General features: G+C 54.6%; 1 protein-coding gene across 10 annotated transcripts in view; it reads left to right on the top strand.

Annotated features, from left to right (window-relative positions):
* The window catches only part of INPP4A (inositol polyphosphate-4-phosphatase type I A), a 118,550-nt gene that overhangs the window by 46,828 nt on the left and 52,291 nt on the right, over positions 1–19,431 (top strand). For all 10 annotated transcript variants that reach the window (XM_061155965.1, XM_061155962.1, XM_061155964.1 and 7 more), the window contains 3 exons: positions 17,135–17,205; positions 18,277–18,483; positions 19,032–19,076. In XM_061155965.1, the coding sequence (XP_061011948.1) occupies positions 18,378–18,483; positions 19,032–19,076 (151 nt within the window). In that variant the 5' untranslated portion in view covers positions 17,135–17,205; positions 18,277–18,377. The remainder of the gene's footprint in view (positions 1–17,134; positions 17,206–18,276; positions 18,484–19,031; positions 19,077–19,431) is intronic.

Here is a 19,431-nt window from a genome sequence, read left to right as displayed (position 1 = left end):
TTGCCTTCAGTCTTCCCCAGCATCAGGGTCTTTTCCAGTGAGTTGACTCTTCACATCAGTTGGCCAAAGTATTGAAGCTTCAGCTTTAGCATTGTGTCCTTCCAATGAATATTCAGGATTGATTTCCTTTAGGATTGATTGGTTTGATCTCCTTGCAGTCCAGAGGGACTCTCCAGAGTTTTCTCCAGCACCACAGTCCAAAAGCATCAATTCTTTGGTGCTCAGCCATCTTTATGGTCTGTTTCTCACATCCGTACATGGCTACTGGAAAAATCAAAGCTTTGACAATGTAGACCTTTGTCAGCAAAGTGATGTCTCTGCTTTTTAATACGGTATCTAGATTTGTCTTAGCTTTCCTTCCAAGGAGCAAGAGTCTTTTAAAAAATTTCATGGCTGCCGTCACCATCCACAGTGATTTGGGAGCCCAAGAAGATAAAATCTGTCACTGCTTCTACTGTCCCCCTTCTATCTGCCATGGGGTGATGGCACTGGATGCTGTAATCTTAGTTTTTTGAATGTTGAGTTTTAAGCCAGCATTTTCACTCTCTTCTTTTACCCTTATTGAGAGGGTTTTTAGTTCCTCTTCATTTTCTGCCATTAGAGTGGTATCATCTGCATACCTGAGATGGTATTTCTCTCAGCAATCTTGATTCCAGCTTGTGATTCATTCAGCCTGGCATTTCACATGATGTACCCTGCACATAGTTAAATAAGCAGGGTGACAATATACAGTCTTGTCGGACTCGTTTCCCAATTTTGAACCAGTCCGTTGTTCCATGTCCTCTTCTAACTTGTTTCTTGGCTTTCATACAGGTTCTCAGGAGACAGTTGAGGTGGTCTGATACTCCCGTCTCATGAAGAATTATCAACAGTTCATTGTGATCCATATAGTCAAAGGCTGTAGCATAGTCAGTGAAGCAAAAGTAGATGTTTTTCTTGAATTCCCTTGCTTTCTCTATGCACAGCATGGCTCGTAGCTTCACATAGTTATGTAAGCCCCTTTGCCATGACAAGACTGTGAACCATGAAGGGAAATGACAGGTTACCTTCTCTCACATGGATGGAGACTGGGCATGATACCCACAATAAAAGCTCCCAGTTCAAAGGAGGAAGAACCAGAGACCTGGTTCACACAGCTCTCATTACCACCTGCTTCTTAATAGTGGAGAAAATGTCTTTGTCCGCTGATTTGTCTTTCCTGAGTTTCATCATCTTGGAGGATCTTTCTCTTTGCTTTTCATCCAAGGTAGGCAGTGGGGGTAGATTCTGTTCAAGCTGTCTTATATTTGTTTTACTTAAGTGATTTTCAAAGGGAAGGTCCCACACATGGCCGAATGCCTGCTCAAGGCACACACACTTCCTTCATTGAGATCTGCAGCAGGCCTCTGAGGTGGGGTGTGTCCCCAGCTTGCTGTCCGAGGACTGGGGCTCTGAGAGGAGCTGCCCACAGCCCAGCGGCAGGTGCGGGCGGGGCTGAGGTGCCTGGCTCCAGGCCCTAAAGGGGCCTGTCTGCCCCTGGATGCCAGCCTTGAATCTGAATAAATTCGTTTCTATACACTTGAATATTTAACTAATTCAAGATGTTATGTGTGGGAAAGTTAAAACACTTTAACATTTAAGTTAAAACACTTATTTAAAGAAAAGCCTGTGAGTGTAGTGCAGTCATGACAGAAGTCACCCCCGCCCCAGCCCCGAAGGCCTGCTGCTCAGGGGTGCTGTGGCCCGTGCCGTCTCTGCGAGGGGACCAGAGAAGGGCCGGAGTCCTGCTGTGTGGCCCAGACTTGCTTCTTGTCCTCAGGGTGGTGGGGAAGATGCCACTCTTCTCTGCCCCGTGGTGTCCTCGCCAAAGCAGGAGTAGTCATTTCCCCGGGGCTGGGGAAGGCTTTGTTGTGAGGAGCTCGTGACAAGCGGAACACACACAGTTATGCAATTTGGGGCAGCCTAGCGGTATGGGATAGTAGATTGGGGAAGAAGGGGTGGGGAGGCCGGGGCCTCACCCAGCAGGAGGGTCACACAGGTGCCCAGAGTTTGTGATTTGCCTGAGGTCTGATGGCCGAGTTAAAACCCAGAACAACCGAGACCTTACTCTGGGTCCCTTGTGTTTCCCCGAGTTTCTCTGCTCTTGTTTGTGGTTGGCGAGCGTCTGACGCTCCGCGCACTGCTCAGAGGCGTGGTGCTGGCAGCCACACCGCTGCTGTGAGCTTTGGCCCCACGCAGGGTATCTGAGGGACCCCAGACTTCAGATGGATGCACTGGTGCCTGCTCCCTTTCGGGTCCATCCCTGCCCGATGGGTGTGCATCCGGCCCCTTCCTGAGCTGCTCTTCTTACCCTGGGGAGTGGGTGGGATGATGGTCCTGGGGGTGTTCGGGTGGCGCCTGTGTGGGTCTGGCCGAGTCACCCAGAGGAGGAGGCCCCGGCTCTCTGCCAGAGTCCTGTCTGCTCCCCAGGGGTCGGGGCCTCAGATGTCTTGGAGGATGTACCTTGCTCTAGGCCAGCTTTGGGTTTTTAGTTTTTCTACACATTGCTTCTAGTGGGAGATGGGAATAAATCTTGAATTTTGAAGGCACATTTTCCCTGATCTCTAGTATCCAACTCCCAAGAACGTTTAAAAAAAAAAAAGTGAAAGCGCAAGAAGAGATTTGATTAGTTTTCGCTGTCGCCACTCTTGGTGATGGTAATTTTACATGAGGTATGTGCCAGGGAGACACGTTATGGGGGCCTTTGTTCTAAATTCATTCTCTACACCATAGAACCCAACTGTGAATTTCAGAGACAAAGAAATAACCCTAGAAGTTATATCCGGACTGTTTTCTTATTATTACACAGCTCTTCTTATTAGCATTGTTTTTCTAAACAAAAAGCACAACCACTCTAGGGATCTTTCTGGAACAAGGGGACAGTGAAAGAAAGGAAAGATGGTTCTGGTAACTTCCTTGAGGGGTCACATCCCTCTTGGCCTAGGGTGAGGTCGTGGAGGAGGGCTCTCAAAAGCGAAAATGGCTCTGGTGTAAGGTATTTGCTAATAGACCAGAAATTGCTTGGCCTCTTCAGTTACTAAGTGGTTTTAGTTCCTTTTGTGGTTGTTGCCTTGCTAGGTTTCACTTTTTGTTTGCAGAATTGAATCGTGCTTCCCTCAGAGCTGGGGAGCCTGTCCTGACTCTCGTTGTCCTGATGACAAAATGGCCTTTGGACCCCCTGGAGACCTGCCGGGACAGAGAGCTGTTCTTTATGTGTTGGTCTCCACCTTGGCCTAGTCTTACGAGGCCTGAGATGGTTTGTACCGAGGGAGCAAAGGGTTTGTTTTCAGAAGCCCAAGACGGGAGTTCAGGAGTGCGCAGGAGAGCTCTGCATCACCTGCAGTCTGGGTCCCAGCACTGGGGTCTGGTGTCAGGGACTCCCCAGCACTGACCCCCTCCTGGCCCTGCAGCCCGCGCTGTCCATGCCTGGCAGCACAAGGCTTCCCTGTCCCCCTGGAGGGATGGTCCCTGAGTGAGCCTGGGCCTTTGCAGTCAGCACTGTCCACGCTGCATCTGGGCCATCTCACCACCCCCACAGCCCAGGGCCTGCATTTCCTTTTGTCTGGGTGTTGTCTGAACGTCTTACTCCTTTGTTACACTGCTGGGAGCTTGTAGGCAGGGGCACTTCTGACTCACCTGGTGTCCCCTCAGAGTGCCTGCCTCGGCACCTGTTGGACACATGAATGGGCGGCCGCTGTTGCAGGTTGCAGGCTCCAGGACCGCTCGGTGTGGGGGGCGGAGGCGGTCGAGGGCCCGCGGGCCAGGCCCGCCAGTGGAGGGCAGAGCTGCTGTCTGCCCGGCCCCGGCCTGTCCCCGGAGGTTGGGCGCGGTGGCACAGCCTGCCCGTGTGCTGCTGAGCGTGAGCTGGGTGTGGACGGTCCCTGACCCGCCTGCTGCGGCTCCTCCAACCTGCGCTCGGCTGGGGCAGCTTGCGCCACCCTGAGAAGCAGCCGGGCCTCCGGTCACTGCCCACGTTCTCTTTCTGAATCACCTTGGGTTCTCATCGTCCTTGCCACTGTTGGCTTCGCACTCAGAGCCTTGGCCAGACTGCCGTGGGAGAGGCCCCTGGAAGGCCTCGGGGAGGCTCCTCTTTGCCCTGGTCAGGATGGGGGTTCCGGGCCATCTTTGAGGGGCGGCCTGTGAAGGGAAACACAATTGGTGGGGCAGCCAAGGGACCTCTCCCCGCACGCGTCTCCCCCTCAGCTCTGGGAGGGAAGGATGGGGAAAGGGAGACTGGGAGGGCAGCCCGGGGAGGCGGGGGCTGCTGACCTCTCTGTTGGCCGTGCCCCCTCCTCCTGGCCCAGGTGCCCGGGTGGCGTGTGGGCCAGAAAGGACTCTGCGTGGGCCATGCCCGCCTCCCTGCCTGTCAGCCAGAGCGCACGGCCCTGTCTCCGTCGCAGCCGAGCAGCTGAGGCTGGAGAGGCCCCCTGTCACCGAGGACTGCGCGCCCGGTGTGAACGGCGCCCTGCAGTCCTGTGGGAGCTCGCTCTGTGCTCTCCACCCAGTAGTGTCTGTGGAAGCAGCTGGAGGAGCAGCTGATACCCTCTGCCAGACCCACAGGCAGTAAAGCGCGAGGGACGAGCGTCCTGCGGTGCGTTCCGCAGCGTGTGGCCCGGGACGTCTCCCTCCAATTTGGGTTTGTTGGTGCAGAAGGTGAGCTCGGCCTGGTTGGGTGCTGCCCACTGGAAGGCCTGGGGCCGGCCGGCCGGCCCAGTCTCCTGGCTCACTGCCTTGTTCCAGAAATAACTCTGTCTTCCCGGCATTTCATTGATCTGTGGTGATGCCTCACATTTCTAGCCCTTTATGGAATAATGTTCCTGCTCAGAAAGTTTTGAATTCTCTCATGAACAGAAGGCCAACTTTGATGCTTCTGGCTTAGAAAACAAACTCTCCTAGTGATTATAAAAATAAACTGAAAAAACAAGCAATGAGCTGAACCCACCCTGCTCGTGTCATCTGAAGCACATGGGACTTTCCAGTTATGGTCAGGCCCGCTTTGGCTGTGGAGGTCCAGAGGGAAATGTGGGTGACAGTGGCGTGGACCTGCCATGCCTCGTCAGGCCCACACACCATCCTGCAGAAGGTGCTGGAGCGCGGAGCCTAGTAGGAGCCGGCGGCCGCAGGCTACCCGTGCATGTGGCTGATCAGAAGCGCCCTGTGGTCTGAGGCCAGCGCACAAACCCCAGAACCTGAGGAGAGCCTGAACCCTTCTGATGGGTCAGCTCTGGGAGCTGGACCCGCCTGTGTTTTCCCAAAGCTCCATTATAACTTGTTTTCTAGAGAATGGAACCAAAGCCTGGCTTTCTGCTTGCTCACTCACCAGCTCCATTGGGTCGGGCCTGGTGGGGGCATCCAGCCTCTCTGCTGGGAGTGCGCTTGGCCGTTAGGTTTGTGAGAAATACCAGTGGGTCTTTGGGACAGTCGTGTCCCTGGGTGGGTTAACCTGGTCAAGACCCATGTGTCTCCACGTTGGGTCCGCTGCTTTCATATGTCAGGCCACTCACTGCCTGAGTGACAAGCTGGTTCACATTCCTGGGAAAAACTTGAAGGATGTTGTGGGCATTTTGTAAGGAGGGGGAGGAATGTGTATTATTCTTCAATTGTGGAGTGTGTACCACCAGTGTGAGCTGGGGACAGCCTGGTGACTCTCTCCCCAAGCTCCTTGGCACATTCTTCACTGACTCAATTGGGACATTCTGTAGCGAACGAATCAAACCTGTTGGAGGCAGTACAGAGGAGGAAACCACAGTAGTCCTGCAAAGAGCAGAGGAACCCCTGCTCATTATGTTAATGTGTCAGCACCAAAGGGAGGTCTGGAGTGATGACTTGCTGATTTCGGGGTCAGTGTATTTTTCATCCTACTTTCCCACTGAAATATAACGTGACTTTATGGTATTCTACAAACCCTGTCTCCACCATCAGAAATGTGCAACATTTTATATATATATATATATATATATATATATATACACACACACACACACACATACATATGTACATATATATATGTATACATACACACACACATATATATATTTTAAATTTCAGTATCAGTATTGTTGGCTAGTTTTGTCTGTTCATCCTGCTCACTTTGTGTTTTTTTAAGTACTTTATTTTGAAATATTTTGACAAAAATAGGAAGCTTAATCTCAGCTTAGGAAAAGGAGCTCAAACATGAAATTATTGCCCCCCGCCCCCAAAATAAAAGACACTGTTCTCATCCCAAAGTTCTCTCTTGCCTTCTCTAAGAAGACCCGTTTCATCGCTCGTGTCTGTGGCGCTGACCGACGGCCGGACACAGGCTCAGGACTGGTTAACCAGAGAAGGCACTTGTGAAGAATGCGGCTGGTGACAGAGAAGGAAATTCTGTTTAGTGTGTCTTGAATCTGAAATATTTTCTTCAAAGGAGGTCCTGGAAAGGGATGGAGTAAAGGAAGTAATATTCCAAATAAACCTCGTAAGATGAAAATGATAACTTGTGAAAGAGCTTAAAGATCGAGGGCCTCTGTGAGTGGACAAGCTTATGCCTTTTTTTAGCATTTGTTTGTAGCTTAAATTAGTGGTCCTGGTGCCCTGTGTTGCTTTTGGGAGAGAGACTGTACGGGAAAGACCCACCTTCTGGTCTTGACTTCCCTCTGTAGCTCGTGGCCCCGGGAGCCTGGGTCCTGTCTGCCACACGCCGCCAGGCAGCAAGCATGGCCGCCTGCACAGGCGTTTTCTGCCCGAGGAGGTTTTCTTCCCATGGAGCCCAGGTGAGGCGGGTGAGCAGCCGGTGGGGGGTGCACTCTGGGCTGGCAGGCCGTGGTCATCTCCTCTCTTGAATCCTCACACGTGTTGAAAATGTAACGAGAAGCTTGGCCTTTTGTGAGAATCGGGCAGCAGATACCAAGCCTCGGGGGAGCCTGACTTGGGCGCGGCGGGTGGGACAGTCGGCCGCCCTATGCAAAGCGTGCCCCGTCCCACGGCCACCCTGCTTGCGCCCACCACGGGGCCCAGAGGGTGGTGCTGGGCACTCGTTCTTACACAGAAGCCTCAAGCCATGTGTTGCACTTTTCTCTGCAGCTCTCTTGATTTCGTGTAAGAGAGCGAAACAGTATCTTGGGGTGCTCTGCCATCCCTGGGTCCCCACGCACAGTCCAGGGAGTGTGGCCCCATCCCCGCCCTCTGCCCAGCTCGACAGCTTCCTTTTGGGGGACCATGGCTGCGGGCCGCCGTTACTGTGACCAGCCAGCTGCTGGGGAAATCTCAGTAGCCATTGCAGGCATTCCAGGCCCCCGGCCAGGCAGGAATGGAGTCGAAGGTATGGCAGGATAGTCCTTCCAGAGTCACTTACGGTCTTGTCTGGGTGATGGTTTTTGTATAGCAGCCCCACCTATCACATTAAATTAAGGTACACTTGAGTTTGTATTGGGGTTCTGTTATTAATTTGTGAATCCCTTTTAGCTTTAGTTTAAGAGTTCCAAGAAAAGCGTATATGCCTAATTCATATTTATGTTATCCATTTAAAATAAAATAGTGTAAAAGACAACGAACACTGTGAGTTCCTTGACTTTTCCCTTTGAAGGTTAAGAAGCACTTGCTGTAGGGTCTCTCTATTCGGCTGTGACTTGAGACCGTTTGGTCCAGCCCCCCTCCCGCCTCTGAGTGGGAACCCCCCACAGGCTCAGGTATCAGTGCTGCGGCGTGTCCCCTCCAGCCAGGGGGCACCAGCCCCCAGTGAGGCCTTTGGGTCACCTGCCCTGGGAGAGAGCTGGGGTGGGGACTCGGGGAGGATCCTTGTGTTTGACCTGTTTGGTGGCTCCAGCCGGAGAGTTGAAGGTAGGGGCTGTCAGAGGGAGGTATACATGTGTAAACATGTGTATACCTTTGGCTGATTCAAGTTGATGTATGGCAGAAACCAACACAATATTGTAAAGCAGTTATCCTCCAATTAAAGATGAATTAACAAGTGGGGACTGTCAGCTGCCCCACGTGCACTGGGTCGTCAGCAGCGGGGGCGGATAACACGGGGGGCGAGGTGGGGGAGGAGAGAGCTGAGAATGGTTGTCCGTGCTGCCGACGTGGGCCCCACAGGCCAGCTCAGCCATTTTCCTGCCCAGGGTTTGTAGGTCAGCCCAGAACCTTTATGAAGACGCGCCTTTTCTGCTTAAACGCACCGGCATGAGATCCTCCAACTTGTAGCACAAGGCCCTGCTGTCAAGTGTGGTTTTCGGGCCAGTGACAGGGGGAGGGGAAGCCGCGTCAGTGAGCAGAGGGCGCTGCTGCAGCTGGGGTGTGGGCCCCCGCCCTGGGAGGGCACCCGCTCCGCGCACTGTGGCCCCAGGAGCCTTGAGCAGCTGCAACCACACCCACGTTGGCGCTCTTCACTGAGAGCACCGACCTCTCCCGCAGGGGAGGAGCACAGGAACAGGGTCTGGGTGGTTTCTGCCGTGGCGGCTGGAGGGAGTCAGGCCCAGCCTCCAGGTGGCCAGTTCTGGGGGGAGGCAGAGACGGGCACAGGCCAGGCCCTGCAGCCTTGGGTTTGGGTGGAAAGAGAGAAGAGAAAGCGTCTCAGGCAGAGAACAGGGCAGTCCAGCGCTGGGAGCCAGATTCCCTGCCGGCTGTGTCTAGAACCGAGCTTTGAGTGAGTGCCTGGGGGTGGGGCCTTGGATCTGTGATGACACCTGCCTTCATTGGCTGCAGACAGGCTGAGCTCCGGGTCCCAGGGAAGCCGTGGTCCGCCCCTCTCTGGCCCCTGGGAGACACGTGTCTTCACGCACACGGGAATCAATAAATACCGGATGGTTTCTTCCATGCTGAACATGTGCATTTGGGGATTTCTGTGGTCTTGCCGAGAGGCCAGCACAGAGACAGGCTTTCATTTAATTACGTGAGGGCTTCGAGTGGCCCAGGTGACAGGAGCAGGCCGTGAGGCTGGTTGCAGTCGGGGACCTTCTCGGGAGAGAGGAGTGACCTGTCCCCAGCACCGACGGCGGCTCTTGCAGTGGCCTGTGTGCTTGGAGCCGCGCTGTCTTTGTCCTCGGTGTCCTGGGGAGCTGATGTATAATCGGACGGCACGTGGAGCCTGGGGCGTGGGGTGAGGGGAGAGACGGACACGGGGTCAGGTCATCCCTGGTTCAGCACCCACGGTGCCCCTGCTGGAACCGGGGAAACAACCCAGGGAAGGTCTTGGAAGACGTCCCACCAGCGTGGCCCTCAGATTGTCCACCACTCGTGTTCTCTGTGATTTGTTTTCTGAGGGCTCCTCCTCTTTATCTCTGGGTCCCCGAGACCTGGCCCATGTGGTGTTGCTGACGAGATGGTTGGTTTACAGAGAAGGAACCCTGTGAGGTGGAGAAGCCGGAGTGGGGCGGTGCCTGAGGGACGCGGCTGGAGCGAGGGTCGGAGGAGGGGGCGCTCGTCGGGGCAGAGGGGCCACCGCGGCTGCTGGTGCTGCCCCCACGAGCAGTGAGCTTGCTGTGAAACCATGTCTCCTCTCCCACCTAGATGTGAGCGCACAGGCCTGCGGTGCCCAGCACAAACGCGCGTCAGCCCTTTATTCACAGCAGCTTAGTTTCAGGTAAGTTCCTGCAGAAAGTCCCTTGGAGGCTCGTGGTTTGCAGGCGCGTCACTGGGGCTGAGCTGCACCCTTAACGCAGGCTGTCCCCGAGGCCCCCTGCAGGAGCTGGTTTGTAGGAGGATTCACAGGAGACGAGGGAGCTGCCCTGTTGCCCAAGAAAGAGCGGCCTTACAGAGGACAGCTGACCAGGACGTATAGAGCCCGGAGGCCACAGGCCACAGGCAGAGGGTGGGAGGGGCCACGTGCTCATGGGGACAGAAGGGGCTGCAGGGGGCTGTCAAGCCAGGGCCGCGGGGCAGATGTGCTGAGGCGCGTTGACGTCTGGACCTCTGGGGAGGATGCAGCTGGCACGAGTCACTGATGGGCGGGGTGTAGGCGTGAGAGGAAGAGGCGGCCAGGCACCCACACTGATCTGTGTCTTGGCTGGAGCTGGTGGAAGGATGGAGCTGTGCTGACTGAGGTGGGAGAATTGAGGGGCCGGGTGATGCGGGGTGGGGAGCAGGGACTGGAAGGGCCTGGGCTTGTCCTGCTCAGGGCACTCCCCCACACACAGCCACACACACCCACACACACAGCCAGTTCTTCAGAGTGGCAGTCACCAGCCTGTTTGGCACCAGGGATCGGTTCCATGGGAGACACTTTCCATGGAACAGTGTGGGGTAGGGGATGGTTCTGGGATGATTCAGGTGTGCTCCACTTACTGTGCACTTTATTTCTGTTGTTGTTACATCGGCTCCACTGCAGATCATCAGGCATCAGACTCCTGAGGTTGGGGACCCCTGATTTAGTGGAATATCCACAGCCCACCCAGAGCCTCAGTCTTTGCACTGGAGTCCAGAGATGCACATTTGAATGTAGGTTAAGGCGCTGGATCCTGTCAGCTGCCGTGTTCTTGAACTAATGAGGCAGGTCCGTTAATTAAGTCGGGTGAACTTAACGCCACGCTGTCTGTTCAGTGTCCCTGTCAGTGAGCAGGCCTTGGGGAAATGGGCAGACGCAGGAGGGGTCGACTGTCCCCTGCTGAGTGAGCGCAGGCCCCATGGGGCCCCAGGTCGGTTTGTTTGGGTCTGCAGGTGAGAATGTCCACCAACTACAGCACATTTCTTGTTTCCCTGTGCTTGCCTTTCTGAGACACGTCACTTTCCAGCGTTTAAATACCAGCAGCCCCAAACTATTGTTTTGAAACTCACTCATGTGCTCGGCCTTGTTCTTAGGGCCCCAGTCAAAGCCTGAGCCCACCCCCTCCCCGCTCCCCTGCTCCGCACAGAGGCTGGAGCAGAAAGTAGGAGAGATCCAGGTCCCTGCTCCGAAGGGGAAGGAGGAGGCGGCCTCCCTACAGGCTTTCTCCAGCACAAAGGGACCGTGGGGCCACCCCCTGGAGAATACGATCCAAGGCTGTCCGGTCCTAGGGCTGGGGTGGGGTCTCCTTCAACCCTCCCCTCTGATGGGGGAGAGGGGCATGGATTCCTCCCGCTAGCAGTCATATCCTCATCTTAAAGGAAGGTGGCTTGTAGAGATGCCATGGCTCCCAGTGGCTGACCAGATCTGACAGCAGAGCCAGGCCTCCCCCACCAAGCCCCACCACCTCCGAGAACAGTCCTCCATTCACCAATTCCTTCCCAACAGCAGGTGTTAGGCCTGAATTTGTGTGATACCGTTTGAAACTGTGATCGCTCTGAGCTGAAGCACAGCAGAGTGTCATGGACCTGGGGGCAGAGTTGTGGCTGGAGAACCAGGGAGGCTGGGGAGTTGAGACTGAGCTGGAGGGAAGGCCTTTTCGGCTCACAGCTGCCCCAGGAAGAGTGCGGAGCAGACCGGACGTGCGGAAGATTAGGGAACGCCTGGGGGAGGAATGCAGGTGTCACATGGAGGCTCGGGCTCTGTGGGCTGTCCCGGGATTCTTCACACACGTGCTGCTCCTTGGGGCGTCCCGCTGTGCTGCTGTTCCTGATTTACTGATGGTGAAAGCGAGGCTGGGAGAAGCTCTGTCACTCTCGCAGGAGGAGGGGTCTGGACTAACACTAAGCGAGCAGGTCTTGGGCGCACGGCCCGGCCCTGGGCCTCTGCCGGTTGACCCAGGCTTCCAGGTCCTGGAAGAACCTGGTGGACCTGGTGGACCGCAGTGTCTGGGGCTGGCGGAGTCGAGGCCAGAGCACAGGGGCCAGGCCTCAGGCTTGCCTGTGTGCCTGCTTAGAGCCTCCCAGGGGTCCCCGCTCTGGTCTCAGTCCCTGGGCCTACCGGCCCTACCTGCCCGGTCACTCCCCGAGCCTTTGCCTCAGGCGGCCTTCCTGGCCTTTTGTGGGAAGGACGCACATTTGGCTCAGAAGGTAAAGAAGCTGCCTGCAGCGCAGGAGACTGCCTGTGTGTTAAGGGTCCTTACTCAGGTGAGGCTCGGGGTGGGGAGGGGGAGGGCTCTGCTTCTGCTCCTGCTCCGCGGTCACGGGGACCGAGTTTCCTTCCATCCAGTGACCCCACCTTCCCTGGGTGTAGAACTGCCCACCAGGCCTCTGTGTGTAGCCGGGAGTCCAGGGAAGTGAGGATCCCATGACCACTTCGCCATCTGCCTCTGAGCTGGCGCGTGTCCTTTCTGCACGGGTCACCCGGCTCTCTCTGCCCCTGCGAAGGGGCTGGAGGGACCTGCGGGCGGGTGAGGTCCGTCTCAGGCCTTGGTGTTTTCTTACTCAGCAGGTGCTTGTTAGACCCCTGGTCTGTGTTTAGGCTTGAACTCCGCACCCAGGAGGATATGGAGGAAGCAAGGACTTGAGGTCTGACCTTCACGGGATACAGGTGCCCAGCTGGTCATCCCACCATCACATAGGAAGTGGATCATCCCGATGTGCAGACTGGCTGGTGGATTAGGGAGCCTCTGTGAAGGAAGCGTCACCAGGTTCAGCTGCTTGACACCTGAAAGCCAATACTTGAGAGACAAGTGCTAGTGGGAATGGAAAGGCTGCTTTATTTAGCAGGCTGGCAACCTGGGGGGAGATGGCAAACTCAGGTTCATAGTGAAAGTGAAGTGAAAGTTACTCAGACATGTCCGACTCTTTGCGACCTTATGGACTATACAATCCTGCGACCTCATGGACTATACAATCCTATAGTCCATGGACTATATACAGAATTCTCTAGGCCAGAATACTGGTGGGTAGCCTTTCCCTTCTCCAGGGGATCTTCCCAACTCAGGGATCAAACTCAGGTCTCCCGCATTGCAACCAGCTGAGCCACAATGGAAGCCCTAACTACCAAGATTCTGCTTGACTGTGATCATTTTTAAAGCGAGAATCATTGAGGGGGTGGGGAGGAGGTCATTCATTATCTTCCACTGTGTGCAGACTTTCTTCTGATTGGCTGATGGTGAGATATTGGAGCAGTGCTCCAGGAGTCTGGTGCTCAGCCTGAAGTCCTCCCCTTGGGTGAGGGCCCTGGTTCCTACAGAAGAAAATTTTGTTAAATATATTCCTTGAGGGGGATCAGGACCCTGCCCCAAGGCTACACTGTTGTTTCTTGACTGTTCCACCCCGTTTTTTGTATCCCCTCTCTGATGAGCAACTTTTGAATCTGTCCTTTGGAACTCAGGGAAGGTCACGGAAGCTGAATGAAGCCTATTTTCCTACAACCAAGAGACAGGGGACACAGGAAGGACTTTCACCCGGGAGGGGCCCACAGGGTCCTGTTCTGCTGCAGACAGGCTGTTGGCTGCAGGTGAGGCTTCATGCAGAAGGGGCAGCTGTCCCTTCCTGGGTTACAAGCAGTAATTTTCCTACCTGTGAGCTGTGTGACACCTCATCCATCCTGGATGGGGATGTGAGAGAGAGCACTTCCTCTTTCTGATTCCTGAGCCAGCCTCCTCCTCAGGGGCTGTGCTGACTCGTCAGGCCTTCACTGGCCTTCCTTCTTGGAGAGCACAGTGCCAGGGAGGTTTGCTGCCTGTGGCGACAGTGATTGAGTGCAGAGGGTTGGGATCGGAGAGGGCGTGGCCCCAGGTGGTCTCGGGGCCTCTTGCTTTGGGTTGAGGCTGGTCATTCATCCTTTACCTCCATGTGACCTTGAGGAAGTCACCCTGCCTGAGTTTCTCTGACCACATCCATGCAACTCCTAAATTTTTAAGATGATTTTGAGAAGACCCTACCCACCCCCCACCCCGGCCCCCGACCGGGTGTTCTGACAGATGCCGTGGGGCCGTCCTCCCCCTCAGCTCCTGCTTAGTAGAGGTTCCTGAGCCAGAGGGGCCTCCAGACCCTTCCCAGGCCTTGCTCTATGGAAGGGGGTGGAGTGGGGAGCCCTTCCCAAGACCAGCTCCCCCAGAAGCAAAGCCGTGTGAGCCATGGGTCCTCCCTGTCCTTGGCCATGTCTCCCTCCTCCAGTGGTGGAAGGGACCTTTGATGGAGGAGGTTACACGTCTCTCACAGAGTGAGGAGCCGAGATAGTTAGTTTCAGGAGTTCTTGCTTCTTTCCTAAAAATTCATGTCCTTCTAAACAATTCCCCCGCCCTTGCTGTCCTCTTTAAATGTCATTTTTCTTGCTAATGAGTGCTGGTCTTCAAATGGGTCTAGGAGGAAAACCAGGGACCTTGGGAATATCAGATCCTAGGTGAATTACCTTAAATTAATGAGATTAATAAGGGAAGTCAAGTTTAGCTGTGCAAATTAGCTTCGTGTTCTGGGTCTCGATGACTTAAATTGGCCGTCTTAATTAGATGCCCCCCCAAAACCATGAAGCGGCTTCTGAGATCCCTTTGACCTAAAAGCTTCTCTAATCTGTTCACTCTGTCAAGTGTAAAATTAGCCTATAGATGTTCCTCTTTAAGCTGTCCCCAGAGTCTCACGGGGCCTCTGGTATCCGCCACCCTCCAGGGGATGGGGCGGGAGGGTGGGTGGGTGGGCACCCTGCAAGAGGCGGGGCTAGGGTAGTTGAGGAACCTTCCTGGGTGGCAGGACGTCGGGGTGCAGGTGTTGTCCTCTGTTCGGTGGCCTATCTCCCCTGTCCTGATAATGAAGGGGATGACGCAGCTAACGTGCTGCGCTGGCAGCCGGGCGGAGTAAGGGGATTTCTGGGTACCTCCTCTGTCTCTGGCCAGTGTGGGGTGCAGTTCTCAGTGATTCAGGAGGATGGCAGTAAGCTGAGAAAGAAAATACTTCTGGCACGCCCCCAGACATGGCCATCGCTGTGATGTGGTCCCTGACTGGCTCTGTCCCTCTGGGCCCTTCTTTTTAAACGTCTTTGGCCGGAGCACAGGTAGAACATCCCATGAAAACATACAAGATGCAGAGCTGACATAAACACTTCTCCATGCTGTGTTGTTTTTATTACAGTCATTAAAAGAATCAGCCTTTTTATTGGGTGTAAAGACCATTCATGTACAGCTCGGTGAATTTTCCCACAGTAAATCCACTCCAAGAACCATCCCCTCCAGCAGGAGCCAGAGCATTCCAGAGGGCACCCCCCAGCAGCCTCTGACGCCCTCCGCGGCCAGCTCTGCCGCTCAGAGGTACTGACGCCGCTGTCCTGACCTCGAACACCGCACGCTCGCTCGGCCAGTGCTTGAACTTCATCGAGACGGGGTTGCCTCGAACGCGCTTGCGTGGGTCTGGCTTTCCCCTGGATGTTGTTCCTAGAGTCATCTGTGTTGTTTTGTCCGTTCTGCTGTTGATGGACACTTGGATTGTTTCTGGTTTTTTGATATAGAAACATCCGTATGCTCTACTTTTAATTAGTTTATTTGCGTCAGGTCTCAGTCGTGATGTGTGGGATCTTCATCGCGTCACGCGGATTCTGGCTGTGGTGCGCAGGCGTAGTTGCTCCGAGGCATGTGGAATCTTCCCCGACCGGGGATCGAGCCTGCATCCTCTGCAATGGCCGGTGGAGTCTTACCCACTGCACCACCGGGGAAGCCGCTCTAGTTTTTGAATATTATAGATGTCACTGCTTTAAGTGTTCTTTGCGCACGTTTTGGTGAACCTAAGTGTGCGTTTCTGTGAGCAGTTGCTCCTGAGTTTCGTGTTCAGTGTGGGGAGACCCCGCGGGCTTCCCAGTGTGGCTGGGCCGTCTTCCTCTCCAGCAACGGGGTGTCAGGGCCCCGTTCTTCCCACATCCTTGTCAGCACTTGGCACTGCCTGTCTGTCCCGGCTAGCTGTTCTGGCGGGTGCACAGAGGCATCTCATGGTTACCGTTAGTGTTTTCCTGATGACTAATGAGGTTGAAGAACTTTCTGTGTATATGTTGCCTTTATTGTAGTCATTTTAGCAGCCAGGTAGTAGTGTGTCTTACAGATGGTCCGAAATGCACTTACCTGTAGCTGGGCATTTAGATTGCTCCCTGTATTTATCATTACAAATGATAACCATCTCTGGACCCTTGGTGAGAATTTTGTATTGTTTACAGATTTTGATAAATAATGTCAGATTGCTTTCTAGAGTATTCAGACCTTTCCAGAATGTTGTCAGTAGTATAGGAGAACCCTGTCGAGTTTCCCCTAGGTCAGCAAGCAAAGCATATTCTCATTAGAAGAACAGGCAAAACCTCTTTAAGGAGCCTACTTTAGATAACTCTAGGTGTACTTAGCATTCTTTCATTATTATGATTGCGTTTGGTCACTTTTCCAAAATATTTTCTGTGAGTATCCCTCTTTTATGAACTCATACCTTTTGCCACTTGCATTTACAGTGTTTTTTTTTCTTGGTCAGTTTGTGTCAGTGTTATTGTAAAATACAGGTCTTAGTACTGCAGGCTCTTTCTGCACCTGCCCCACTGTCACAGCGTAGTTTTGACCTGGTGCCTTTTGATGTCAGCGCACTGTTGAGCCTTCCCCTTGGTGACTTCTCTGGGGTGTCCCCTGCCAGGCCACTGCCCTTCTCTGGTGTGCCCAGGCCCAAGGTCCCTGGATGCCCCGTGGAGGGGGGCGGGGAGGAACGCAGCCCGCAGGGGAGACTGGGTTTGCCTGAGGGCTGCACGCCCCAGGCCCCCGGCAGTTTCAGATGCTCACGCTGGACCCTGAGGTCTGCCCGACGGCCCTGGCGGTGCTGTGCTGGGCTGGGGCCCGAGTGTTGTGCTCGGGGGAGGCTCAGGGACCGGGCAGCAGCGCCTTTTCAGTGCCCACTCCTGTCCTCGCACATGTTTCTCACTGCCGCCCCGAGAGGTGGGTACAGCCCCCCTTGTCTTAGTCACAGGAAGCAGAGGCTCCGAGGTGCCCAGCTTCTCCCAGAGCCTGACGTTTGTAGCGGGAAGCCTGGGACTCAGCCTCTTGTCTCCTCCTTTCCCGGGGCCACACCCCAGCTCCCCAGCAGGCCCTCCAGGGCTGGCACCCCCCCTTCCCCTCTGTCACCACAGGAGGGGGCATAGGAATGAGCACTGACTGTTTCTCATTCTTTGGGGCTTTGAGCAGAACATCTGTTTTTGAGTTAAATGTTAAGATTGGTGTATGGAGCACAAAGGAGCATATAGTAGTGCTGGACTCCCCCCGTTTTTAGGCATGAAGATAATAACATACATGTTATAATAAGCATTCCCGAGAACTTCATGTCTGCTCAGCTTGTTAAGTTTACACTTTTCTATTTTTAGATGATGGATTTGGATGTGCTTCTGTGAAGAGATGCCGCGTGTCTCCACTGGCCCAAGGACAAACATGTCCAGTAAGTTGCCGGGTGAATTAACCCAAGAGCGGGAACTCAGGCCCTGCAAATGCAAAGGTGTTCACACCCTTTGAGAAGACGGGGTGTCTGGATATATGGGGACCTTTGAGGGGATTTTTTTAAGGTTATATTTATTTATTTTTAATTGATGATTGCTTTACAATTTTGGTTTGATTTCTTTTTTGAGGCCTGGAGTCTTCTGCTGTTGTTTAGAGGTTGCTCTGTAGGAGCTGGTCCATATTTTGATGAGCTATTGATGTATTTGTGGGGAGGCAGGCAATCTCCCCGACCTTCTCCTCTGCTGTCTTCTTCCATTCTCCGAGGGGATGTTGTAAACCAGCCTTATTGCCTGATATGACTATTTGAACTTCTAAAGGTTGGTTCCTTCTAGAGATAGCAGGAATGGCAGCATAAAGGGTTGGAAGAATTTGAAACTCATTCCTTGCCGAGTACGCCACTCCTTAGAGCAGAGTGTGAGCTCCATGCTGGCCAGAGCGTCTGGGCAGCTCAGCCTGTGGCGGCTCTTTGCCCAGAGACCCCATCCGCGCAGCCCAGCACTGTCCCTGGAGGCGCAGATTGTCGCACATTACGGAAAAGAACGCCCGAGTGACCCTCATGACGTTCCTGTAGCTCCCGTCGACGCGCCGTTGTCCCCGCTGTTCTGCTGTGCTGTTTCGGCCAGTGGGCGGCAGACCTCTTCCCCCACCTCTTATCCTTCGGACAGGGATGGTAGTGAGCTGATTTATCATTTTAAAGTTCCTCTGAGATTTGTCAGTGGGAAATCACAATAAAGCAAACTCCAGCCATGGTTTATGATTATGTTTGAGCCGTCATTTAACGTGGTACGTCTCTGTGGAAGAGACCGTGATCTCTGTATGGAGTCCCGTGGGTGAGAGCAGGGGAGGAGGTGACTAGACAGGACCTGGATCGTCAGCCTCTCCCCTCCTCACCTGCCAGGGACCATGGCTCCCCCGATCTTGCCTGGGTAGGTCACGTGCCCTGTCACCATCCCATCCTCGTATTTTGAGTTTCTCTGTTTGTTTTAAACCAGTGTTTGTTCCTGTTTCTCAGGACAGCTGCCGCCTTAGGGGACGAGGGCGTGGTGACGGGGCTTCTGGGGACTCCGGCGTGGTCTGACCCAGGAACGGGAAGTCATCCTCACCAATGACATCATGACAGCAAGAGAGCACAGCCCTCGCCATGGCGCCCGGGCCCGCGCGATGCAGCGGGCTTCCACCATCGACGTGGCGGGTGACATGCTGGGCCTCTCTCTGGCAGGTGAGCCTCAGCAGGCTGCCTGCGGGCCCTCACGGTGGCAGTGCTGGGGTGCTGGGCCTGGCAGCCCCCCGTTTGGACTGGAATAGGGAAAGTCAGCCCTCTTCCTGGGACCTGCGTCCCCTGGAACCTGCCCGCCGGGGGCTCTCCAGGTTGCGTGGGCACCTCCAGGGCTCGCTGGCCAGTAGGTAAGGCGGGAGTGTCCGCAGTGCCTGTGTGACAGGTGCCCAGACAGCAATAAAAGCCCTTCGCGTTGTGGATGTACAGGCCCGGGGGAGGGGGTTTAGTCTCAGGGTCCATGACTTCTTAGGAATCGCAAATCACCTCATAAAACAGTTTGGGAGGGAACGGAAGGCAGAGTGTTAGGTCCCCCCCCATCCCATTTTATTGAGGAGTAATTGACATCAATACATCACTGTAAGTTCTAGAGCTTGCTGGTTTGATGTATGCATACTGTGTCGCCACTGGTGATGGGGCTTTTTGCATCAAATCTGAAAGCAGGGAAAAGTTGATTAAGGCTGATTTTTTTTCTGTCATTTCTTTTTATCCAGGAAATGTGCAAGATCCGGATGAGCCCATTTTAGAATTCAGCTTAGGTGGGTGTCTTTAATTTCTTGTGTTAATAACGTGTAGCTGGAGGACAAAAGCAGAAGCGCCACAGCTGGCAGGGGTTTGCACAGAGGTCCTGCCTCTGCCAGCACGGCTGCCGACGTGCTGCTGGGAGGGGGAGGCCGAGAGGCCGGGGGGGGCCTCCTGCGGGTGCGAGGGACCTCAGGCTGCCTGGCGTGGGGCGCCCTCCCCTCCGCGTGTGCTCCATCCAGGCCAGTTGTGGGGAGCGGGCAGGAGAGGGGCCCCCAGAGATGCAAAGTCAGCCTCCCAGGGAGCGGAGGACGGGTGAGGACATGGGGCTCAGGGCCACGTGGTTCTCCTTCCCTGACCCTTGCCCCACGA

This window comes from Dama dama, chromosome 11 (genome assembly GCF_033118175.1).
Source record: "Dama dama isolate Ldn47 chromosome 11, ASM3311817v1, whole genome shotgun sequence".
Lineage (NCBI taxonomy): Eukaryota > Metazoa > Chordata > Mammalia > Artiodactyla > Cervidae > Dama > Dama dama.
This window is presented reverse-complemented; position numbering and strand designations above follow the sequence as displayed.